At 44.5% G+C, this 27,259-nt stretch overlaps 1 protein-coding gene across 1 annotated transcript in view; it reads right to left on the reverse strand.

Annotated features, from left to right (window-relative positions):
• The window catches only part of EZH2 (enhancer of zeste 2 polycomb repressive complex 2 subunit), a 378,737-nt gene that overhangs the window by 275,056 nt on the left and 76,422 nt on the right, over positions 1–27,259 (reverse strand). Inside the window, 1 exon segment of the mRNA XM_033930316.1 lies at positions 1,220–1,343. Coding sequence (XP_033786207.1) covers positions 1,220–1,343 — 124 coding nt within the window.

A 27,259-nucleotide genomic window follows, 5' to 3' on the forward strand; every position in this document is an offset into this window, starting at 1 on the left:
CTTACCCTCATCTGGGCACTCTTGAAAATCGGCTTCCTCCTCTTCTGGGCCTTGAGCATGCTCAGATGCTCAAGGCCCAGCAGAGGAGGAAGCCAATTTTCAAGAGTGCCCAGATGAGGGTAAGAAGCGGCGGGGGGGTGCCCAATTGTGTCAAAGGGGGGGTCGGATCGTGGCGGGGGGGTGCCCAATCGTGGCGGGGGGGTCGGATCGTGGCGGGGGGGTGCCGGTTCGAGGCAGGGGGGGTGCCGGATCGCAGGGGAGGGGTGCCGGATTGCGGGGGGGGGGTGCTCGTAAATCGTGCCATGCTCGGTTTCCGAGGCACCGATTTTGCAAATGTTTTGCTCGTCTTGCAAAACACTCGCAAACCGGTGCACTCGTAAACCGAGGTACCACTGTACCTCATACAGTATACATGCATCACATCATCACAACTGAACCAATAGTTCTTGTCTCTGACACTGCAATGTGATGCGTGTATACTGTATGTACTCATATTGCAAGACCTTGCTTGTTTAGAACCATCGCATCTGAGTATTAACAGTTAATCACCGCTGTTTCCAGTTTTTATTCAGTTGTTACCCACAAGGTCACACTGTTCTGATAAGTGTTAGGACCCCTGAGGGTCCGGTCCTATCAGTCCTTTTGGAAACAAACTGTTTTATGTTTTTTATGAATAAAGTCTTGGCGTCCTGTACATCACCACTGCAGTTTTCATTCTTTGTTCTCTGTTCAGTTGGATTTTCTGTTTGTTGTTGCCTTTTTAGAACAAATATGAATACATACAGTATCCACGCATCACATTATCACAACTGAGCCGATGGTTCTTCTCTCTCTGACTCTGGGGGAATATAGTGATTGTTCTAATTGAGCGAGATCTTCCAATACAAGTACGTACAATATTTTGGATTAAAGATTTTGGATTGTGGAACGAATCGTCTGAGTTTCCATTATTTCTTATGGGCAAATTTGCTTTGATATACGAGTGTTTTAGATTACAAGCATGTTTTCAGAACGAATTATGTTCACAAACCAAGGTTTTACTGAATTACATTCTTACAGACTTGATTTATTCTTATAATAAATTGCTGTTTTGAGGAATTTTTTTTTAAACCCATATGTTCTGGGCTCCATTTCTTTGATCCTTGACAGTAGGCACAAAGATTAAAATGAATTTCATAAATATTAGAAAACAATGACAAAAAAAGCCAAACATGTATACCTTCACTTCATCAGCCCGCCTGAACCTCTTTAGCTGCCTCAGTCGCATATATTCAGATTTCACACGCTTCCTCCAGCACACTGGTCCCTTCTCCATTCTCTTTCCAGACTGGCCCATGATCACTCTGCAAGTAACAGCACAGTATAATTTTCCGATTTAGATATGTTCAGAAGACCAGCAATTTCTCAGACAATATAGTATTTCACGACTGAATAACCAAGGAAGCTATTCTAAAACTGCGAGGTTAATTTATAGTATATTTGCATTAAATTTTGCTCCAATACAAAATTTTATATCACATACATTAATGAAACAAAATCCTACAATTTTCAATGAGGAAACTACAGGTAGAAACTTTCAGCATTTCCCAGTATAAGGTACTAAACAGTAACTCTCAATGCAGCAAGTATCTACAGGGAAAAATACCTTGCCTACAGAAATGAAATCAGTCTTACTGGAAACAAAAAAAGGCAGTGCTGGGAAAGCAAGAAGTCAATCTTCTCAAACAGGGTGGATTTGATTTACGAATCACTAGGTCAGAAAGACTTGATTTAAATAATGGTTTTCTACAGACTCATTCTTGCTGGTATAGTCTTAGTATATATACAACCAGATGTCATCAGAACTGCCCAGTTCTTGATATACTGCTCAGAACAGTCCACTACAGAGTTCCATCTAACATCTTCAGAGCAACTGCTGCAAAATGATTGTTACAGAAGTATTTTGCAATTTCAACAACATTAGTCTTTATTTCTGGGACTCTGAAGTCTTTGGCTTGGAGGTACAGCAAATGAGCACTGCAAACAGGGATGTTTAACAAGACTAAGAATGTTATAATGCCTATGTATTGCTCCAAAGTGCGAACTCACCTGGAGTATTGTGTTCAATTATCTCAAGAAAGATACAGCGGCGCTAGAAAAGGTTCAAAGAAGAGCAACCAAGATGATAAAGAGGATGGAACTCTTCTCATATGAGGAAAAACTAAAGAGGTTAGGGCTCTTCGCTTGGAAAAGAGATGGCTGAGGGGAGATATGATTGAAATCTACAAAATCCTAAGTGGAGTAGAACGTTTACAAGTGGACCGACTTTTCACACCATCAAAAATTACAAAGACTAGGAGGAAATATTTTTTCACTCAACAGAATGGTTGAGTTCTGGAACCCACAGCCAGAGGTTGTGGAAAGAGTGGATAGTATAGCTGGTTTTAAGAAAGATTTGGACAAGTTCCTGGAGGAAAAATTCATAGTCTGTTATTGAAAAAAAATATGGAGGAAACCACTGCTTGCCCTGGATCGATAGCATGGAATGTTGCTACTCTTTGAGTTTCTGCCAGGTACCAGTTACCTGTCTGTATTGGCCACCGTGAGAACGGGTTACTGGACTTGATGGACCATTGGTGTGATCCAGTAAGGCTATTCTTATGCTCTTATGTAAACATGTTCTTAGATTGGTATTCTCTTCCTACCCTTATAAATTTCTTCTCATATTGGATACTTTTGCAGCATTATCTGTGACTAAATTGTGTAATACACATTTTAATTTTTGTTGATATTTTATTACAGCTTTTGCTGTTACTTCTTGTAAGTATTCTGCTGTACAGTCGAATGCCGATTATACAGATTATCCTCGGCAGATGGTAGTCTGGATAAAGGGAAATCTGGATGATTGGACATACCTTTTTGAACAGAGCACACATTCTGAGCGTTGCATGTTGAACATTATTTTTATTTTCAATAGTACCAAACTATAGTGCAGTGCTGTATTTGTAGTACATATACTATTGATTGAACATACAGTACCTTTTTGAACTGAGCACATATATGTAGTCTATTACAAGTTGAACATTATTTTTCATTTTAAAAAAGAAAAGGAGAAAAATACCAAACTGCAGTACTATATAAAGAAGTAACTCTTGGGGGGTCACGGGATGGCGCAGAGCTAAGCGGCGGCTCCTTGCTTCAGCTCCACTCTCCTCTCGTCTATTTTCCGCTTTATTCGCCATTATATTGCCTACCCCCACTCCCCTTTTACACCTGAACGAAGTTTAAAACATCGGGAATGCACCGAGAACACCGGCGCTCTGATTCGTGCGGGTCTGGGTGAGTTATGCCCATTAAGACCCCGTGACCTGCCAAGGCTCAGAAAACACACAGGGCACCCAAGATGGCGTCTGCACCTTCCTCCCCGCCGAGTCTTACTGCAGGAGGACATGGTTCAGGAGCTAACAAAGTACATTTCAGCAGCTATCGACGAGTGTCTTACCAAGATCCAGGCCTCGGCTGATGATATCCACGATAGCCTGGAGCGACAAGGTCAGCGCTTGCAGACGGCGGAGACTCGAATCACCGCATAGAAGGACCGATCCGATGTTATAGAGGCCCAGCTCTGAGAAGTGGAGGCACGCTGCTCCACCTTACATGCCCGCCTCACGGATCAGGAAAACCAGGCCGCCGTAATAACATCAGGCTGGTGACGTTAGCAGACACCCTCCACGAGGGGGAGCTGGGGGAGCTGCGGGGTCTGGTGGAGCAGTGGCTCCCGGAGGTCGTGGGCTTCTCGCCTCCGGGACAGAAGATTTTGGTGGAGCATGTGCACCATCTGGGACCACGCAGAGACGGAGATGGTCGACCTCGCCCTGTTATCGCCTGGCTCCTTAACTTCGCCGACAAGGCTCAACTGATGGCGGTTTATCGAAGGAAGGGTCAACTGGAGCACGAGGGACATAAACTTCTTTTATTCAATGATTATTCAGTGGAGGTTGCTGCGAATTGGCGTGCTTTGGCGCCCTACTGCTCTGAGCTGCGCAATCGGGGCCTCTGGTTTGTGGTCCAGTTCCCGGCTAGGGTGCGCATTATGGAGACCAGCGGCCCAAAAATGTGACACCCTGGAAGACCTAGAACATAAGAATATAAGCAATGCCTCCGCTGGGTCAGACCTGAGGTCCATCATGCCCAGCAGTCCGCTCACGCGGCGGCCCAACAGGTCCAGGACCTGTGCAGTAATCCTCTATTTATACCCCTCTATCCCCTTTTCCAGCAGGAAATTGTCCAATCCTTTCTTAAACCCCTGTACTGTACCCTGCCCTATTACGCCCTCTGGAAGCGCATTCCAGGTGTCCACCACTCGTTGGGTAAAGAAGAACTTCCTAGCATTCGTTTTGAATCTGTCCCCTTTCAACTTTTCCAAGTGTCTTCTTGTTCTTTTATTTTTCGAAAGTTTGAAGAATCTGTCCCTCTCTACTCTCTCTATGCCCTTCATGATCTTATAAGTCTCTATCATATCCCCTCTAAGTCTCCTCTTCTCCAGGGAAAAGAGACCCAGTTTCTCCAATCTCTTAGCGTATGAGAGGTTTTCCATTCCATTTATCAAGCGTGTCGCTCTCCTCTGAACCCTCTCGAGTAACGCCATATCCTTCTTAAGGTACGGAGACCAATATTGGACGCAGTATTCCAGATGCGGGCACACCATCGCCCGATACAATGGCAGGATAACTTCTTTTGTCCTTGTTGTAATACCCTTCTTGATTATGCCTAGCATTCTATTTGCTTTCTTAGCGGCTGCTGCGCACTGTGCCGTCGGCTTCATTGTCATGTCCACCATTACCCCCAAGTCCCTTTCTTGGTTACTCTCATTCAATAATATCCCTCCCATCGTATAGTTGTACCTCGGGTTTCTGTTTCCCACATGCAATACTTTACATTTCTCAACGTTGAACTTCATCTGCCATCTCGCCGCCCATTCCCCCAGTTTGTTCAAGTCCCTTTGCAATTCTTCGCATTCCTCTTTAGTCCCAGCTCCACTAAATAGTTTTGAAGGCCTATGTTCGCACCCTGGCTCCGCAGGCGCCGGCCCCCTAGTAGCTTTCTGGATTGCTGGACTCTGAGGCCCTTGGGCTTCGTCGTCCTGGACTATATATCTGGCTGAGATGGGGGTTGGGGGGCTCGGCGTGCTGGTTGCTGTTCCCGCTGGCGCGCAGTCGTCCACCATGGCCCTCTGTGGATGGGCGGTTTGGACCCTGTACTTGTTACGACCTTTGCGGCTTTCCCTCCTGCCCGGGGGTTCGCTGCCCTCCATGGGGGTGCCCTGTTTATTGAGTTACTTGGCTGTTTCCAATGTGCCTGTGGCCTTTTTGACTGTTTAACTGTCTCTCTGATTTGTTTTCTTGTTTCATTCTTTTTTTTCATCCATTGCAGTTCTTGATGCCTGACTGGGGCTCCCCCTTTCCTGTTGAATTGGGAGACCCTGGGATTCTTGGTTGTTTGGACATTGAATTTATATACTTGTTTGCACGGACTTTGTTTTCGTTGTATGATAGCCATGTCTGTATGGAGGGGAGATTGCTGGGGGGGTGGGGGTGGGAAGGGAGGTGGGAGCTGGGGCTCTTTTGTCTCTTTTTAGGTGGTGGTAGTGGGGGGTCTGTGGGGATTGTTTCTGGGGTTCGGGGGTGGATGGGATGGGAGCTGGTGGAGGTTCTTCTTCTGAGTGATTAGGATGCTTGGGCAAGTCCTTGGGGGTTCCAGCTGGGAGGCCCTTGGGGATGATGTGACAGCATGGGATCTTTGGATTCTAGTTGTACATTCCTCCAATGGATATGGCTGATCTCACTTGTATTACCCTGAATGTGGCTGGTCTCAACTCTCCTGTGAAACAAACTAAGGCCCTGTCCTTCTTGAGGAAAGAGAAGGTTCAGGTGGCTTTCCTACAGGAGACCCACCTCACTGCCAGCGAGCATCAGAAACTGGCGGGGGACTGGGTGAGTGAGGTAGTTGATTCCTCCTATAATTCCAGGCAAAGGAGGGAGGCCATTCTCATTCATAAGGGGGTTGCTACAGTCACGCACAAAGTTGTACGGGATCCACAGGGCCGTTTTGTCCTCTGGACGGGCACACTCTCTGACAAACCTGTGGTGCTGTGTAACCTCTATGCACCCAATGTTTATTCTCACTCCTTTTTCTCTACTTTTTTAGCTCACTTGATAGCGTTACCGAACTATGAGCTCTTTGTGGGGGGCGATTTCAATGTCACCAGTGATCCTTCGATTGATTGTAAGCCCCACAGGATAATTCCAAAGGACAACAAACGCAGGGGTGTTAATTTTTTGCTGGGTGAACTGGATCTCCAGGATGTGTGGTGGGTATACCACCCTGGCGAGATGGATTATACTTTCTTTTCTAGGGTGCACCATAGTCATTCTCGACTGGACTATCTCTTGGTCCCCTCCCGCTCCATTGGGCGGGTGGTGCGCGCCCGCATCCTGGACGTTCCTTTTAGTGATCATGCTGCCGTCTCCATGACATTAAAATGGGAGGGGGAACTCGCCACAGAACGTGTCTGGCGCTTCAACCCCTCCTTGTATTTGGATAAAGCTTTTCATACTTACCTCATCGAGGAATGGACCACGTATAAGCAGACTAACGAGGGGGCGAAGTATTAGATACGGTGTTTTGGGAGGCGGCGAAGGCTTACCATCGGGGTAGTATCATTGCTTACACCATCCGTAAACACAAACAAATGCCGAGCTTACATCGTTGGCTAAACAGTTGAGGGAAAGTAAATCTTATCATTTTCAGCATAGATCGAAGGAGGCCCATCAGTCTTATCTTAGTCTGCGCAAGCGAATCGACTCTATCCTCACTGAGAGAGCACTTACTCACACTGATGTCTACAAGTTTAAGCTGTACAAATGGGGAAACAGGGCGGGAAAACTCTTAGTGAACTTAGTTCGGCCTTCCCGAGCCGCGCTAGTGTTCCATATTCAGGAGAGCCCCACCATACTGCACACAGAGGATAAAGCTATCCAGACTCAATTTGTGCATTTTTACAGTGAGCTGTACGGCCCGGGACCATTTTTTTAGGATCTGGATCTTCCTCAGCTCGCTGAGACTCATAGGGACTTGCTGAATGCCCCCATCTCCTGCACGGAAATCTCCACTGCTATCGGTAATTTGAAACTTGCTAAAACCACAGGACATGATGGCATGGGGCCCGAGTTTTACAAGATCCTCCACCCCCACGTTGGGCCTGCTCTCAGTAGGCTCAGGAAGACTACGACATGTAACACAGAAACATCCACCTTCACAAATATTACCTCTACAGAATTCCTTCGCTCCACTAGTGCACTGCGATACTCAAGAAAACAGAAGGGAGGTGGGACTGGAACCAATGAAGGTAACTCAAGAGAACAAGCGCACCCTAAGCACAAATAAAAAAGCCAAAAACAGAAAACTATTACTGTTGGGAGATTCCATCATCAGAGGCATTAACCTTGGAACACACGGCGAGGAGACCAAAATAGTGAAATGTCTTCCAGGATCCTCAGCTACCAGGAGTTCCAGGGAAATACAGACTATAATTAAGGAAGAAACTAAGGATTTTAACACTGATGTTGTTATCCATCTGGGAACAAATGACCTGGCCAACAACTGCACACTTGCAGCACAGAAAGCTTTTCGGGAGCTTGGTGAGGGCGTGAAACCTTTTGTAAAGACTTTAGCTTTTTCTGAAATACTGCCTGCATATGGAATGGGAGAGCAAAGAGTGAAAAACACAGAGGACTTTAATAGATGGCTCAAAGCCTGGTGTCATCAAGAAGGCTTCAGGTACATAGGAGGATGGGGAAATACATGGAAGGACAAGAAGCTATATTGCACTGATGGGCTACATATTACTACAGCAGGAAAAAGAAACCTTGCAGAGAAATTTAGACAATATTTTTCTAGGCATTTAAACTAGAAGGTGGGGGTGGTGTATGTACATAGCACAATTATAGAGACCACCCCCAGCAAAAGAAAAGATGTGATAGTAGTAAAGACTGCAACATAAACAATATCAGCAACTCATTTCTTAGTATTGCAACGAAAAGTGAAACGAAACAAAAATCCATACGAAAAAGGAGATTATCACTGAAAAATAGCTGGAAAGCGATGACCACAAATGCTCGCAGTCTAAGCAACAAAGTTCATGATCTGCAAGCCCTGATGTTAGAGGCAGATCTAGATATTGTCGCTATCACAGAGACATGGTTCAGTGAATTACATGGATGGGATGCAAACATACCGGGATATAATCTTTTTAGGAAGGACAGAGATGGTCAAAAAGGTGGAGGAGTAGCTCTCTATGTAAAGATCAATATCCAAGCGACTGAAATGTAAGGGACCTGGGGAGAGGAAGAAGCTATATGGATCGCTCTGAAAAGAGAAGATGGAACTTCCATCTACATGGGTGTAGTCTACAGACCTCTGACTCAATCGCAACAAATTGATAAGGATCTGATTGTGAATATCCAAACGTTTGGAAGGAAAGAGGAGGTTTTGTTGTTGGGAGATTTCAACCTGCCGGAGGCGGACTAGAATGTTCCTACTGCAGAATCGGAAAGAAGTAGGGAGATTGTGGATGCCTTTCAAGAGGCTCTGCTCAGACAAATGGTGACGGAACCCACAAGGGAAAAAGCGATATTGGATCTGGTCCTCACAAATGGAGAGAGTATCTCTAATGTTCGAGTGGGTGCTCACCTGGGAAGTAGCGATCATCAAACGGTTTGGTTTGATATAACGGCTAAAGTGGAGAGCGGCCGCACGATACTTAAAGTCCTAGATTTCAAACGTAAGGACTTTAATGCAATGGGAGAGTACCTGAAGAAAGAGCTGTTAGGATGGGAGGAAATAAGAGAAGTGGAAAGACAGTAGTCTAAGCTGAAAGGAGCGATAAAAATGGCTACGGACCTTTATGTGAAGAAAATCAATAAAAACAAGAGAAAAAGGAAGCCGATATGGTTCTCCAATCTAGTGGCTGAGAAAATAAAGGCGAAAGAGTTGGTGTTCGTGAAATATAAAAAAACCCAAGAAGAAGAGAGCAGAAAGGACTACAGGGTGAAACTGAAAGAAGCCAAGAGAGAGATACATCTGGCAAAAGCACAGGCGGAAGAACAAATGGCTAAAAATGTAAAAAAGGGAGACAAAATTTTTTTCACATATATTAGTGAAAGGAGGAAGATGAAAAATGGAATTGCTAGGCTAAAAGATGCTGGGAACCAATATGTGGAGAGTGATGAGGAGAAAGCAAATGTGCTAAACAAATACTTCTGTTCTGTGTTCACAGAAGAAAATGCTGGAGAAGGACCAAGATTGTCTGGCAAAGTTGCACGAGAAAATGGAGTATATTCTGCACGTTCACAGAGGAGGGTGTTTATGAGCAACTTAAAAAACTGAAGGTGGACAAAGCGATGGGACCAGACGGGATCCATCCCAGGATACTAAAGGAGCTCAGAGAGGTTCTGGCGAGTCCTATTAAAGACTTGTTCAACAAATTTCTGGAGACGGGAGTGATTCCTGGGGATTGGAGGAGAGCGGATGTGGTCCCTATTCATAAAAGTGGTCACAGGGATGAAGCAGGAAACTACAGGCACCGCCTCACTTCAGTTGTTGGAAAAATAATGGAAGTGTTGCTGAAAGAAAGAATAGTGTACTTCCTTGAATCTAATGGGTTACAGGATCCGAGGCAACATGGCTTTACAAAAGGTACTCAGAGAGGTTCTGGCGAGTCCTATTAAAGACTTGTTCAACAAATTTCTGGAGACGGGAGTGATTCCTGGGGATTGGAGGAGAGCGGATGTGGTCCCTATTCATAAAAGTGGTCACAGGGATGAAGCAGGAAACTACAGGCCGGTGAGCCTCACTTCAGTTGTACTTCCTTGAATCTAATGGGTTACAGGATCCGAGGCAACATGGCTTTACAAAAGGTACATCGTGCCAAACGAACCTGATTGAACTTTTTCCTTGGATGACCAGAGAGCTGGATCGAGGACATATGCTAGATGTAATTTACTTGGTTTTCAGCAAAGCCTTTAATACAGTTCCTCATAGGAGGCTGTTGAACAAACTTGAAGGGCTGAAGTTAGGACCCAAAGTGGTGAACTGGGTCAGAAACTGACTGTCGGACAGACACCAGAGGGTGGTGGTTAATGGAAGTCACTCGAAGGAAGGAAAGGTGACTAGTGGAGTCCCTCAGGGTTCGGTGCTGGGGCCAATCCTGTTCAATATGTTTATGAGTGACATTGCTGAAGGGTTAGAAGGAAAAGTGTGCCTTTTTGCAGATGATACCAAGATTTGTAACAGAGTAGACAGTGAAGAGGGAGTGGAAAATATGAAAAAGGCAACTAAAATTCAATGCAAAGAAATGCAGAGTAATGCATTTGGGGATTAATAATCAGAAGGAACTGTATATGCTGGGAGAGAAGCTGATATGCATGGACGAGGAGAGGGACCTTGGGGTGATAGTGTCCGAAGATCTAAAGGCGAAAAAACAGTGTGACAAGGCAGTGGCTGCTGCCAGAAAGTGCTGGGCTGTATAAAGAGAGGCGTAGTCAGTAGAAGGAAGAAGGTGTTGATGCCCATGTACAGGTCATTGGTAAGGCCCCACTTGGAGTATTGTGTTCAGTTTTGGAGACCATATTTGGCGAAGGACGTAAGAAGACTTGAGGCAGTCCAAAGGAGGGCGACGAAAATTATAGGAGGCTTGCGCCAGAAGACGTATGAGGAGAGACTGGAAGCCCTGAATATGCATACCCTAGAGGAAAGGAGAGACAGGGGAGATATGATTCAGACGTTCAAATACTTGAAGGGTATTAATGTAGAACAAAATCTTTTCCAGAGAAAGGAAAATGGTAAAAACAGAGGACATAATTTGAGGTTGAGGGATGGTAGATTCAGGGGCAATGTTAGGAAATTCTACTTTACGGAGAGGGTAGTGGATGTCTGGAATGCGCTCCTGAGAGAGGTGGTGGAGAGTAAAACTATGACTGAGTTCAAAGAAGCGTGGGATGAACAGAGAGGATTTAGAATCAGAAAATAATATTAAATATTGAACTAAGGTCAGTACTGGGCAGACTTGCACGGTCTGTGTCTGTATATGGCCGTTTGGTGGAGGATGGGCTGGGGAGGGCTTCAATGGCTGGGAGGGTGTAGATAGGCTGGAGTAAATCTTAACAGAGATTTCGGCAGTTGGAACCCAAGCACAGTACCGGGTAAAGCTTTGGATTCTTGTCCAGAAATAGCTAAGAAGAAAAAATTAAAAATTTAAATTGAATCAGGTTTGGCAGACTGGATAGACCATTCGGGTCTTTATCTGCTGTCATCTACTATGTTACTATCTTACTATGTAGATATGCAGGCCACCGACCGGTTGCTCCCCGAGCAGAACCATGCCCATGTGGTGGTGCTCCCGAAACCGGGCAAGAACTTAATCAGGATATGAAGCTTCTCACGGCTATTTTAGCTCAACAGTTATGGCAGGTGGTACCATCCCTTATCCACCCCAATCAGATGGGTTTCGTCCCTGGCTGCTTTTCCTCTACTAACATTCTTAAGGCACTGGTGGTGCTGCATGAGAGTGGAGGGCGAGCGGGTGATGATTTGTTGGCCAGTTTGGATGGCGAGAAGGCTTTTGACAGGGTGGCCTTATCTTTTATGGATATTACATCGGTTCGGCATTACCGGCTCATTTCATGAATGGGTAGTTCGACTGTATACCGCCCCGACTGCTCAGCTGCTTATCAATCGGCGTCATACGGATTCTTTTCCAATGCAGAGGGGGACACGACAGGGCTGCTCTCTTTCCCCCCCTGTTGTTTATTCTTTCGCTCGAGCCCTTGGCAGCTAAGGTTCGGGCATCTCCTGACATTACGGGTATCCATATTGGGGAGGAGGAGAGCAAGATCACCATGTTTGCAGATGACATGTTGCTGTTTGTAGGCAATGTCCGAGTGTCTCTCCCTTCTATTACCCATCTTACAGCTCAGTATGGGTCCTTTTCGGGACTTTGCATTAATTTTAGTAAATCTAAGGCAATGTCTGTGTCTTCGCCTTGTGCTTCCTGTTCTTCGCCTAATTTCCCCTTTCGATGGGCCGTGGGAGAGCTTAAATATTTAGGGATCTTTCTTAGTGCAGATTGGGCCCGTGTGTATCAGCAAAATATTGTGGATAAGCTTGCCCAACTCCGCGACACCTGTATTCGCTGGGGGACCTCCCTTTGTCCCTCTCAGGGCGGGTTGCACTGGTCAAAATGGTCCTGCTTCCCAAGATCCTGTACCCCTTGCAGATGATTCCGATCTGGTTCAAGGGGGTGGACGAACAGGCCTATAAGTCTTTTATCGGATCCTTCATTTGGCACCAACACCGGGCATGAATCGGATAGTGGTGCCTCACTCAGAGCCAATCTCGGGGAGGTCTAGCGCTGTCGGACCTCCGGCTATACAACATGGCCGCCTTGCTGCGTTGGGTCCATGAGCTCTCCACATCTAGTTCTCGATTTGCCCCACCAGGTCTCTTTGACTCGTGGGTGGCCCCTTATCGTGCTCTGGCGTATTTAGATCTCCCTCGATGGAAGAGACCCAGGGTGGGTTGTAATTCAGTGTGGCTGGACCCAATGCGGCAGGCCTTGCTCTGGTGGAGGAGGCGGATTGGGAGAGGGCTGAACAACTGGGCCCTCCAGTACATCTGTGGAATCCCTGAGTTCCCCCCGGGGGTTGGGGGGACCCGTGGCGTGGAGGCGAGCTTCAGTATCTGTCTTTGTCTGGGTCATGTCCCTGCGACCTCCTCTGGAGTAGTGGCTTTCCCCTCATATGGGGACCTCTGCCGTCTCTGGTTCTTCCCTACTATGCCTTTTTTTGCTTATCTCCAGCTCCGCCATTATTTTGTGGCGTATCGTAGAAGAAATCCCTTGGGTAGTAGCTTTTTACGGGTAGATCAACTCTTTCTTTCCCTCCCTGCTTCCCTGAATAAGTTGTCTACATGGTACAGCTTGGCTAGGGAGGAACGAGCGGCTGTACGGTTGGCCACTCTGGCTTCCAGGTGGACTGAGGAGCTGGGGGAGCCTATCAGTGTTGAGGTTCTGGTGGCCTGCTTCTCTCATATTTCTAGGGGGGCCCGGAGTGCCCAGTTGCAGGAAATACAATTCAAATTGTTACACCGTACATATTTTACAAGGGACAGTGGAATGAGGGCGGGTCTCTGGGACTGGGATGAGTGTGTTAAGTGTAAGCGAATGAAAGGAACCCTACTGCACATGATGTTTGATTGTCCGTCACTGACTCTGTACTGGAATGGGGTGTTGGACTTTCTGACCCGGATGGTGGGTACGCCCTTTCAGTGGTCTTATTTGCTTCTGGCCTTGGGATGTGAGGGGGAGGTGCTGGATCAAGGTTTGGGGACGGATCATTGGCGCTTCCTCTACACTGCCTTGCTAGTGGCTAAACGGGGAATGCTTTGGATGTGGATGGATGAGCTTGCTCCTGAGGCGCTGGGGTGGAAGCGGTCCCTAGCGGAAGAGGCTCGCTGGGAACTTTGCGGGGTTCAGGGGGGGTGTCTCCCTCTAACCGCTCAGACAGGTCTCTCTGGGAGGCAGTTCTGTTGGAGGTTAGCTCTTTACGACACTATTCTTTTTCGCTCTTGATCACTCGGATGGGAGTTGGGGGAGGGGGGTCCTGGGGGTGGTTTGAGTGGATGTGTGTGTGTGTGTGTGTGTGGTTGGCTGTATGGATGGGTCACTTGGGGAGCTATTCCTTTCAGATGCTAAAAAGTGGAACTTATTGAACGGTCATCTGTGCATCATGATCTTGACCTGTTGTTATGGTTTGCTCTGGGGACTGGTATTGGAGGGGGATGGTGTGGGCTTAGGCCCCCCTCTCCTTCGTATGCGAGGGGTTCTCTCTTGTTCTTATGTCTCCAATGGTTACCAGTGTTTTGATTGAGAGTAAAACTATGACTGAGTTCAAAGAAGCGTGGGATGAACACAGAGGATCTAGAATCAGAAAATAATATTAAAAATTGAACTAAGGCCAGTATTAGGCAGACTTGCACGGTCTGTGTCTGTATATGGCCATTTGGTGGAGGATGGGCTGGAGTAGGTTTAACAGAGATTTCGGCAGTAGGAACCCAAGCACAGTCCCGGGTATCCTGGATCATTAGTGTCACTGAATATTGGGAGTGTGTGGCGCAGAGGTTAGAGCTACAGCCTCAGGTTGTGGGTTCAAATCTCTCGCGACCCTGGGCAAGTCACTTAATAATAATAACTTTATTCTTGTATACCGCCATACCCAGGGAGTTCTAGGCGGTTCACAGCAATTTATCAAATTATCAACATATCAGAGTTTACAGATAACAATAATAAAGAACAATTGACATGGAATGATGTCGTTAAGGTTAGCTGGAGAAGGGAAGAAAAGGTTGAGGGTAGTGGGAAGGGATATTACATTAAGAAGGAGAGAGAGGGGAGTTCGGTGCATTGTAGAGGATGGGGTGTCAGGGGTTGTGTCCGTGGAAAAGGTGAGTTTTGAGTAGCTTTCTGAAGTTGAGGTAGGTGGGGGCCTCGAGCACCATTTGGGCTAGCCATGGGTTCAGTTTAGCCGCTTGAAAGGCAAAGGTTTTGTCGAAGAACCTTTTGAGGTGACATAGCTTTAGTGAGGGGAAGGCGAACAGATGAATTCTGCGGGAGTTCTTAGTGTTGCAGTGTTCTTAGTGAGGTAGGTTGGGGATAAACCGAGTACTGTTTTGTAGCAGAAGCAAGCAAACTTGAATATGACTCTGGATTCAAACGGTAGCCAATGAAGTTTGAGATAGAAAGGGGTAATGTGTTCCCATTTATTCAGGCCAAATATAAGGCGGACAGCGGTGTTTTGAATTAGTTTTAGTCTCCTGATGGTTTTTTTTGTGGCGCCCAAGTAGATAATATTGCAGTAGTCCAGGATGCTGAGAATGGAGGATTGTACCAGCAGTCGGAAAGAGGAGTCGTGAAAGTGTTTTTTTATGGTGCGGAGTTTCCAGAGTACTGAGATGCTTTTCCTGACTGTAAGATCAGTGTGTTTCTCTAGGGATAGATGTTTGTCTAGCGTGACTCCCAGTATTTTTAAGGTTTGTTCAAGCGGGAAGGCTGAACCGTTCACTTGAATTGTGGTGTCTTCGATTTTGTCATTGGGGGTGGCTAGGAAGAATTTAGTTTTGTCGGGATTTAATTTTAATCTGAAGGATAACATCCAGAGTTCTATCTGATTGAGTAAGCTTGAGAGTGAGGAAAGCAACTCTGGTGTGAAATTGGTTAGTGGGACGACTATTGTAATGTCGTCTGCGTAGATGAAGAATTTGTGCTTGGAGCTTTGGAGGAGGTATCCCAGGGAGGCGAGGTAGTCATTAAACAGGGTGGGGGACAGAGGGGAACCCTGTGGGACACCACAGGAGTTGTCCCAGCTATAAGAGTAAGAGTCGTTCTTGAACACCCTGTATGATCTGTTTTTTAGGAACCCATGGAACCAGTTTAGGACCTGGCCGGAGATGCCGATGTGTTCAAGGCAATCAAGGAGGATGGTGTGGTCGACAAGGTCGAAGGCACTGCTCAGGTCAAGTTGCACGATCAGGGCGCTAGAGCCTTGGCTAAAGAGTGTGTGCAGGTGATCGAGTAGGGAGGCTATGATGGTTTCGGTGCTGTGGTCCGAACGAAAGCCCGATTGGTTTTCATTTAGGATATTAAATTTTTCCAGATATGTGTTGAGTTCAGCGTTTACCACCCCTTCTGCTATTTTGGTGAATAGCGGGATGCTTGCGATGGGTCTGTAATTAGACGGGGCGTTGGAGGGTTCTTTAGTGTTTTTTATAATAGGAGTTATTGTGATTTGACCTTGCTCAGGAGGGAAATTTCCTGTGGTTAGTAAGAAGTTTACCCAGGCCAACATATTGGCTTTGAAGTGGGTCGGTGCCCTTTTCATGACGTTTGGGGGGCAGGTGTCTAGTCTGCAGAAGGAGTTAGTATATTTGTTATAGTATTTGCTGAAGGTTTGCCAGTCAATGGGTGAGAAATGGTTCCAGTTTAGGTCCGTTTTGTACCCTTGGTCCGGTTTTGATGTGTCGGTTAGAGAGTTGCGCGGGGACAGAAATCCCACCCGTCCCCACCCGTCCCCACCCGTCCCCGTGAGGACTCCCACCCGTCCCCACCCGTCCCCGCGAGGAATCCCTCCGTCCCCACCCATCCCCGCGAGGAATCCCTCCGTCCCCGCCCGTCCCCGCGAGGAATCCCCTACGTCCCCGCCCGTCCCTATAAACTACAGAAATAGTTATTTCATTTAATTATGCTACTGAATTAAAGGCTCTGGTAGAAACCCATTTAAAAATAAGCAAAAAGACTTTATTAATTTGGAAATATTAATTGGGAAGAATACATACTTTGTAAACGGGTTTCTACCAGAGCCTCTAATGTTTATAAATTTTTATCAACACAACTAATATACTACTTTATCCTTAAGCAAAAAAAAAAAAGAATTTTTTTCCTACCTTTGTTGCCTGGTTTCTGCTTTCTTCATATTCTCATTCAATTCCTTCCATCCACTGCCTCTCTTCTCTCTGTGTCTTCCATTTGCTCTGTTACTGTGCCTCTCCCTTTCTCCCCCATCCCAAATTGGTCTGGCACCCATCTTTTTCCTTCCACTCCCCCCATAGTCTGGCACCTCTGTCTTCTTCCCTGCCAGGGTCTTCTCCCCATTCCCTCTTCCCCATTTCCTTCCAGTGTCCTTCTCCCCCACCATCTTCCCCATGTCCTGTCAGGCAGCATCCTTCTCCCCCCTCTGCCTTTCCCATGTCCTTTCAGCGTCCTTCTCCCCCCTCTGTCTTCCCCATGTCTTTTCAGCGGCCTTCTCCCCCCTCTGTCTTCCCCATATCCTTTCAGCAGCCTTCTCCCCCCCTGTTTTCCCCATTTCCTTTCAGTGGCCTTCTCCACCCCTGTTTTCCCCATGTCCTTTCAGTGGCATTCTCCACCCCTTTGTCTTCCCCAGTGCTTTCAGGGTCCTTCACCCCCCTCTGTCTTCCACATGTGCTTTCAGCATCCTTCCCCCCCTCCTCCCGTTTACCCCATGTCCTTTCAGCGTCCTTCTCCACCCCTTTGTCTTCCCCAGTGCTTTCAGCGGCCTTCTCCCCCCTTAGCGTCTTTTCTTCTCCATTCCACCTTTCCTCCCTCCCTGCCTCCACCTTTGTGGCGCTTTTGCACCCGACTGACAACAGAACAGGCCCGGTCGGACAAATCTCCCTGTCCTGTAGCCGCGAATCTAAATTACCTTCTTACAGCAGCTGGAGTATTGAAGCTGCTGTAAGAGGTAATTTAGATTCGCGGCTACAGGGCAGGGAGGTTTGTCGGCCGGGCCTGTTGTCGGTCGATCGGGGGACCTGACCAGCTGTGCACATTCTTCGGGGCGGACCGCCCCCTCCCCCCTCTTTCGTTCGCCATTGCCTTCTTCCTATCTGCCCTGCCGCACACAGCCGACCGGAAGTCTTCCTGATGTCAGCGCTGACGTCGGAGGAAGGGAGGGCTTTGCTTAAGCCCTCCCTCCGACGTCAGCGCTGACATCGGGAAGACTTCCGTTCGGCTGTGTGCTACGACAGTGCAGGTAAGGAGGAGAAGACTACCCTCGCGGCTCGAATGCAGTGCACTGCGATCCAACCCCGCAGGAACCCCGCGACCCTCGGAGGCGTCCCCACGGGATCCCCGTGACCCAAAAGGGGAACCCGCGGGATCCCCGCGGGTCCCGCGGGATTCCCGTCATCCCCGTTCCCGTGCAGCTCTCTAGTGTCGGTGTCGGGGAAGGTTGGGAAGGACTCGTGGGGAATGGCTGGGGCAGTTATCGAAGATCTTAGTTTTTGTATTTTGGAGTTGAAGAAATCTGCTAGGGTGTTAGCGGTTAATGTGGATTCTTCTAGGTTGTCAGTGAGGGTCTCAAGATTATAAAGGTCGTTGACTAGTTTGAAAAGGTTACTACTGTTAGCTGTGACGTTTCCGATTTTGAGGGCATAGAAGTTTTTGCGTTTCTCCTTGGTGAGGTTTTTATAGTTTTTTTAGTTTTAGTCTCCAGGCAGCTCTGTGTTCTTGGGTTCCAGATTTAATCCAGAGTCTTTCTGATTTTCTTAGGTCCCTCTTAACTAGAAGCAGCTCAGAGTCGAACCATCCCTCTAGATTTGTAGTTCTAATTCTGCGGGTTTTTAAGGGGGCTATTTCATTTAGTATGTTAGTGCTGTCATTGATCCAGGAGGACATAAGTTGGTCTATTTCTTCATTTTGTTTTGTCATGATTTCGTAGTGGGACCAGAATTCTATCGGGTCGATCTTACCTCTAGTGGTAAGTTTTATTACTTCTTGTTTTGTTGTGTTTGGTGGTTTTTTGTTGGCAGTCAATAGAGAAGTTGCATAGTCTGTGATCAGACCATAGGGAATCTGTCCAGTTAACTTGGTTCCAGTGGAATTTGGGGTTGGTTGGCTCTTTGGAGGAGAAGGTCACCAGATCTAATTGATGACCTCCTTGATGGGTTTTGACTGGGGCGGGTTTGAGATAACCTAGTTGGGAGATGAGTGACCAGAAATCGGAAATTTCTGGTTGGTCCGTTAGCTCTAGGTGAATGTTGATCCCCTCATTGCCCCAAGTACACTAGATAGAGTTTTAGCCCTCTGGGACAGATATGGAAATATGATAAAGTACCTGAATGTATACCACTTAGGATATAAGTGGTATATAAATAATAAAAATAAATAAATAAAATATCCATTCGCTGACATTCTCTAAATAACAAATCAGAGCAGCAAGGAACCTGTAGGAACATTCTCTGTGATGTTTTTAAGGACATCATCATCTTCTCCGTCACCATGTCTTTCTGATTTGTTTAGAATAATATTCCATGCATTGTTTAGGGTTTGATTTTTAACTGATTTCCAAGCACCAGCAACTATGTATGAACAATCTTTTATATTCAGTTCTTTTATGAATTGGATCATACCTCATTCATCATCAATATCAACCAATAGAAGTTTCTGTAACAATTGTTTCCTGTAAAGTCATTTCAAGGAACTGATAACTCCTTAATACATTGGCTGCATTACAGATGTCACATTTGGAGGAAGTAAAAGCACTTTGAAAGCTTAGAGCAAGAGGGAGGTAGATTCAGCCATAGGATGTGATGGTGCATTGTCCAACAATAAAATTATGTTTCCTTCTTTTCATGTATGAAGCTGGAATCTTTCCACTTCCAGTATGAAGCAGTTGTCATACCAGTCAAAGAAAATTTCACAATTCATCCAGGCTTTCATTTGGCTTCTATATAACAGTGGGAACTTATGTACATTTTTGAAAACACAAGGGTTTTTAGATTTACCAATTAGCAATAACTCCAACTTATGACTTCCAGATGCATTTCCCCCCACCAACAGTGTGACATGTTCTTTGGATAACTTGAACCCAGGAGATGACTGTTCCTTATGACTAGCCAGAGATTTACTGGGAAGTGATTTCCAATTCAGACCAGTTTCATCTGCATTACAGACACAATCAGGATTATAGTTTTTGATAATGTCATTAAATTGAACAAGAAAGTCATTAGCTGCTGGTAAATTTGCAGAAAGTTTTCACCGTGAATTTCAATCTGCCTGATTCTGTGGCAGTGTTTAAAATTTCGAAGTCACCTAGTGCTGGCTTTGAATTCAGAAGAATCTCCATGAAGTTGCTGATTAAAAAACATTACCTTTTTAGCTACAATTGGCCCAAAAACTGGATAGCCCAATGATCTTTTTTGCAAAAACCAGAGGAGCTTTATCTACCTTTTCATTAGTTGACCTTTTCGTGGTTTTTCTGGAACTCCTCCCTTCCTCTTTTTCAAGAACTGAAATGTAGTTGACAATAACATTACTTTTGGCCTCTTTTACAAAGCCGCACAGCAACAGCCCCGAAGCCCTTTAAATCTCTATGGGCTTCAGGGCTGTTAATAATAATAATAATAACTTTATTCTTGTATACCGCGGTTAACAGGTGAAGAGACTGTATAATTTACAGCGAATTTACAAGCATGACAGAGATGAGGCATAAAAGATAAAGGAGATACAAAATAGGACATTTGAGTAAACTAAGCATCAGTTTCATTAGGACATTAAATTTGTTTAACAGGAAGGGAAGGGATGGAGAATCCGGAGGTATATCAAAGGTCAGGTGGGGAGCAAGGAGAAAGAAAGGGGAGGAGTCAGTTAAATTTGTCAAAAAGGTAGGTTTTAATTGACTTCCTGAACATTTGGTAGGAAGGAGAATTAGAAATGAGGGAGGTTAGGCATTTGTTCCATTTGCCCGCTTGGAATGATAGGGATCTATCAAGGAATCTCTTGTAGAGGCAGCCCTTTAGAGATGGAAAGGCGAACAGGTAGGCGTTTCGTGTGCGAGAGGGGCCTGCAAGTTCAAGGTGTTCAGACAGGTAGATTGGGGAAGAGCCTGTTAAGGTTTTGAAGCAGAGGCAGGCAAATTTGAAGATGATCCTTGCCTCTATTGTTTTATGTAATAAGGGCTTACGTGGTCATATTTTTTGAGACCGTAGATGAGGCAAACGGCAGCATTTTGGACTATTCTCAAACGTTTGATGGTACATTTATAGGATCCCAGGTATATAATGTTGCAATAGTCTAGGATGCTTAGGATTAGTGATTGGACCAGCAGTCGAAAGGAGAGATGGTGCAAAGTTTCCAGAGGGTGCAAAAGTATTTTTTGACCTGGGCACTAGTATGGTCTTCGAAGGTCAGGCGCGGCTTTGTAAAAGAGGCCGTTTGTCTTTTATATCAGATATTGTTGATGTTCCTAAACCACATTCTACTGCTAATTTTTTTCCTAACACTCCCTTTTTTAACTTTTCCACAAGGTCTGTTTTGTCATTTAATGGCAAAACAACCCTTTTTCGCTTTACTGGCATTTTAATTTCTTGTTTTGAGAGAAAAGTACAGCACTGTACCATAGAAACCTTTCCTCATGGGAGTTGGGAGGAAAAGGCAGGGCTTTCCTCCGCTGTCACACACGTCCCCGATCTTACTGACATCATTTCCTGGGGGAGCCTGCAGAGGCCAACACAAGCTGTGAGGATGAATTGCTGCATCTGCCGGGAGCCTCCAAGGTACACTGGGGAGAATGCCAGGTCACTGGCGGAGGGGAGGGAGGGAGACAGTGGAGTAGCAGTTGTTGCTGAGTGGGCCTATGCCAATCTTTGTATCGAGCTGTATTTTTCTTTAATAACCTGTCTCTAATATGTACTTTCGAATTTAAATTGATGCCATCACCAGTCCGGATAACTAGACATCTGGATAATTGGAGTTTGGATAATCAGTGTTCCACTGTATTTGCATTTCCTGAGGTATCAATTATTTCTGCAAGAAATAAATTCTCTTCTTCAGATGTTATACAAGCACATACAACATGATCATTGTGGACATTACTCCACCCATCAAGACTTATCAGAAAAATTTAAACACTGCATGAATATACAGCTTCATGCTACATAATTAAAAAATGGATCCTTATTTCATGATAACTTTTGGATTATAATGTATCTTACAAAGAAAACTATCTTGAGATAGATTTTTCCTCAAAAAAAAAACCAAAACATTTTATTTTAAAAATCCAATTTAAATTTAAGAAATGAAGGCATCCTGATCAGATCCAGATAGGGACAAGGGATATAGGGGGAAAAAGCAGACCCATAGTAACAGTTTCAGCAATAGAAGGCATGTCATGAACAACTAGGAAGAAGAGAACAGAAGACTGGAAAAGGAGAGACCAATTGCTACGAGATCTGAGGCATCTGTTGGAAGTGAAGTAACTAATCATCAAAAGAATGAAAATTTCAACCAGAAAGGTGAAGATGAATCAGCATGTATGATAGAGTACAGTCATAAGATTTTAAAGACAAATATGCAGATTTTAAATTGAATTACTTCTTACTGCAATTCATCTGGTGAAATGATGATCTTTATTGTTCAAACATCAAATTGACAAATTGACTCGACATGCGCATGTTTCAGCCATCAGGCCTGCCTCAGGAGTCTTGAAAGTCACTAATGAAGATATATGAGGGGTATTAACACTTGAAGGAATTTAACCACAAAACAATCAAAGAGGAGTGTAATGCGATCCACTTTCCTCGTAAAGCGGGATTGTTTCGCACACAATGGTTGTCCAGTGGTTCCGCACCCGACTCTACACAGCCAGATCACCAGTACCAAGCAGTGCTCTATCTAGAGCTAAACGCGCACACTGAGGGCTCGCGCTGCTCCACTACTCTCACGTCATCTTAGGGGCGGGAACGAAATACTCAGTGGTCGGTCACTGAGTACTTTGTTCCCGCCCCTAAGATGACTTGAGAGCTGTGGAGCAGCGCGAGCCCTCAGTGTGCTCGTTTAGCTCGAGATAGAGAACCGCTTGGTACTGGTGATCTGGCTGTGTAGAGCCGTGTGCGGAACCACTGGACGACTATTGTCTGCGAAACAATCCCGCTTTACGAGGAAAGCAGATTGCATTACACTCCTCTTTGATTGTTTTGTAGTTAAATTCCTTCGAGTGTTAATACACCTCGTATATCTTCATTAGTGACTTTCAACACTCCTGAGGCAGGCCTGATGGCTGAAACATGCGCATGTCGAGTCAATTTGATGTTTGAACAATAAAGATCATCATTTCACCAGATGAATTGGAGGATAATTCTTTAGTGCACATCATTCATTTTTGGACAATTCCACTTTGGTTGTTGCATATTTGTGGTTGTGGTGTTGTTTTTTTCCCCTGTTTCTTTCTTTACTTCTTCCTGCATCATGCCTTGTGGTCTACCATTCCTGATCTGGATTCAAATTCAGCATGAAATTCTTCAATTAAGGTATGTCTTTTAAACTCCAGACCATTCGGAAAAGTCAATCTGGTACATACTTATTCCTGACTTGTTTTGTATCCAAGTCTAAGCTCAGTCTCCCTTAGTCAAGTCAACTTTAAGATATCTTCTCCCAGGTAATTCCTTCCTCTTCCATAACAAGTCCTAGAGCACAAGAGGGGCGTGGAGGGAGCGTAGCTATCTTTTTTTAATCTAACCTGTAACAAAATTAGAATGTTCTGTTGTATTGCTGTGCTGCCTTCCTACCTTGAGAAACAGAATTCCAGCAAGCATTTACAATCAGTATCTAGTTTCATTTTATATAACTCTCCCAAGTTCTCAACTTCCCAAACTTCAAAATATAATAAGCGGATACTCTTTTCCCCACAAGGATTTTGAAAAATCAGACCTCTAGAGGACCAGTTACCGTACTTGGAATTTAATCTTGAGGCCAATATTGGATGATGTTATCCCTTTGAAATTTTCTCAGTTCAGTATAAAAAAAAAAAAAAGAATGACTCAATATCATACTGTTCTTAAGCAACAGGGTGAGAAAGCAGAGAAAAAATTGTACAAATTCAAAACTGATTATTATTTAAACTTATGTCGCAAAATAACAAAGTAGTTACATAACATTATATCTACCAAAGGTAGCATTTTTGTCTTCTCGTTTTTATTCACCTAACAAAAATTCCGGTTCACTCTTCAACATTTTCTCCTCCTTGACTGCAACTGCAAATAAAAATAAGTTGAAGGTTTCTCCTTTTATTTTTTCCTAACTTGGTATACTTAATATATATTGTATGATTTCAAAAAATAAAATTTAAAATAAATAAATAGGCTGTACTCTCAGCGTCTCTACTGGCAACTTTGATATTTACTTTAGGGACAGGATTTCTGATATCAATTGGACTTTCAAAACTCCTTCAAATCCAACTACTATTGCATCTTCTTTCAAAGATGATGTCTTCCTTTAACAAGTTTTCTTCCACTTGGTACAATTTTGACTTATAAATGACTCGATACGTATTAACAACTATTGAATTTTCTTCTATTACATCTTTATTAAAAGCATGCATCCAACTTCAGTAACTGTTCTTTTATCCAGTTAATTCTGGAAAAAAACAATGATTTTTTAAAAAAAAATTTTGGATTTAAAAAAAATTAAATACTTTAAGGAAAAATCTACAGACAGTTTTCTATTTAAGAAACATAGTCAAAAAGTTGTTCATCATGAAAAAAGAATTAGTTTTTAATAGGAATGAACAATTAACGCATCAATAACGTGATTAACACATTAATTGTTCAACGACGACAAAACATTTTAAAGGGATTAAGGGGTATGACTGACAGCACTTTCGGTGCACTTCATCAGAAGTGAAATCAGGCCAAAGACACCATTGGAGAAACATTGTATTATTGTTTCATCTCTGCCATTGCTGCCACTGCCCACCCCCAGAAAGCTGCCTTGCTCCTTTTGCCGCCAGCCCCCATCTCCAGAGAGCTAACATTTACAGAGGTACGCTAGGGGACAGAGAGGAGAGGTGCCGGCAGCGATTGACTTTTGCATACACGATGTACAAATCATCTATTTTAATATATAGTCGACTCCACTTAAGTGCAAGGCCTCCGGACCAGACTGCGCTTAAACGAAATGTGCGCTTAAATGGAGTACCACTTTTAGTCATGAAAAATCATAGTATGCTGTAGTCAAATGCAACAAAACTTTTATTCAGCAAAAATCACACAATTTAACACGGTTCAGTTTTAGAAACAGCACTGTTCCATCTAATGCAATACATTGTAAACTTTTTTTAAACCAACATTCTATTGAAATAATCAGTCATTGTTTTCTGCATGCAGATTGCACGATTCAGGCTATGTATCTGACTACTAATGTTGTAAAACAGTCCATAGTCGTGACATCCATTTATCTCCAGATAACGCAGCGTGTGTAGGGGCTTCAACACGTCTAAGAAGGAAACAATCTCTGCAGATGTTTCATTAGTCGTGATGACCGCAGCAGTATCTCCATCCTCATCTGCAATGTCCTTTATAACTGTACAGATATTGGAATTAGTGCTGTCAGATGATGTGAGCACATTGTTGGCAATGGCGACATACAGCTCAAACTCTTGTGGTGAGAGTCCAACTGGGAGTTCAATGGATGAAGTGTCATCTTCAGTTGTCTCATCAGATGCGTTAACAAAGCTCGCTTGTCGATAGCAATTTGAAATCGTGGATGATGAGGCTCGACTCCATGCCTCCCGTAACATGTGAAGAGAGTCAAGCACTGTCATTTTTCTCGCGAGCTCAGCAGCCCAGGCGCTGGACGTTTGAAGTTGGCGATTATCCTCTGGATCAAAGAGGTCGTATTTGGTGGCAGAAACATGAGTTTGATGTTGGTTAGTCTTACGTCATTGCTGTGTGCTGCACTGTTATCACACAGCATAACTATGTGCCTCCTATGCCTTCTTATCAGATTATCAAGCTTCTGCAACCATTCAATCCGCAGTGTCGGCGTCATCCATGCGATTTTGTTGCTTTCATATTCAACAGGCAGGTATTTAATGTTTTTGAAGCACCAAGGATTTTGATTCTTCCCAATCACCAGTGGCTCGAGCTTTTCACTACCATCCATATTGCAACTGAGCAGCAAATGTCAATCGTTCCTTTGGCACCTTGAAACCAACAGTTTCGCTGCGTTTGAAAGCAAATGTTCCGTCAGGGATGGCTCACCAGTACAGGCCCATCTTATCGGCATTGAAAACGTTGCATGGTTTATATCCACCAATGACTGATGGCAACATTTCCATGACCCATTTTTCTGCACCAAACTCATCCGCGTCTTGTTTTTCACCATGCTGCTTCTTAAATTTTATGCCATTATGAACCTTCCACCTCTCCAGCCATCCATTTGTTGCTTTGAAGACTTCTACGTCCAGTTTTTCAGATAACTGTGCTACTTTCTCCATGAGCAGAGGCCCACTGATTGGCTGTTGACGACTTCTAGCTTCAGCAAACCATCGCAGCAATGCCTGTTCAACGTCTCCAGCCTTCCCAATTCTTTTCCTTTTCCTGGTAGAATTGCTGTTATTTTGCCAGTCTTTCTATGGCTTGCTTTTTTTTGTGAATCTGAGAAATCTGGCTAGAATGAACGCTGTAATGTTTTGCAATAGAGACCTGACTCTCCCGTTAGTCAAGTCTCTTTAAGACATCGACACGTTCAGCCAAAGACAATGACTTTTGACCAGCTTTCTGGACACGTTCAGCCAAACACTTTTCTCCATTAGATGCCATGGTGCAGTTTCGAAAGTTCAAACACCTGGCCAGGCCTAGACTGAAAATCCGAAACACGTGGCTTATCAACATGAGAACGTAATTGCTTTTAACCGGAGTGAACATAACATGAACAAATAGAGATGGGACCTATAACATCAGTGTGCATAAGCGGATTGTGTGCTTATCAGAATTGCAATTATCCAGAGTTTACGTCCATTGACTTTAATGTAAAAAAAACAAAAAACAAAATGGGACCATGGTGGTAGGCTGCGGATAACCGAAGCATGCACTTAACCGACGTGCACTTAGGTTGCATTGACTGTATATTTATTTTATTTTATAAATTATTTCTTATGAAGGGAATTTTTAAATCTCTTGTGGTACACTCAGAATCTCTTCATGGCACACCACTGTGTTGCGGCACACAATTTGCAAGACACTGATCTGCACCTAAGACGCAGGAATTGGAGTTAGTCTGACATGGGGGCATCCATTACAGATGATCCCTTGGCAAAACAAGGGGTTATGAAACAGAAAAAAAACTTAGAAAAAAAAATAATTAAAAAACCAAGATGGTTACCACCAGAAAATTTGTGTCAAAAATGGCCCGTTGAAGTCAAACCGAAAAATAAAAATAGTGATTTAGGGGTTTTGGAGGTGGACCTAGAAAACCTCAAAACTGGATTTTTTTAGAGAAACACCCCCCCCCCCCCAAATAGGGAATAATGGGAGTACATACTCAGATTGATCTACTCACTCAAAAAATATGATCACATAACAACTGCCTTCTTAGACTCTCACTGGCTACCCATACAAGCACGAATCCAATTCAAACTCTACTGCCTGATATTCAAAGCATTACACGGCTCTTCCCCCTCCTATCTAAATAACCGCTTAAACCAAATCTCCACCTCAAGACACAGAAGAACCTCGAACCCTTTCGCCTTCCCCCCACTCAAAGGCACACAACGCAAGAAAATGTTTGACAACCTTCTGGCAACACAAGCAGCAAAAATCAACCATTCCATCTCCAATCTTATGACAATATCAGACAACCTCAAAACATTCAGAA

This window comes from Geotrypetes seraphini, chromosome 2 (genome assembly GCF_902459505.1).
Source record: "Geotrypetes seraphini chromosome 2, aGeoSer1.1, whole genome shotgun sequence".
In the NCBI taxonomy this organism is placed as follows: Eukaryota; Metazoa; Chordata; class Amphibia; order Gymnophiona; family Dermophiidae; genus Geotrypetes; species Geotrypetes seraphini.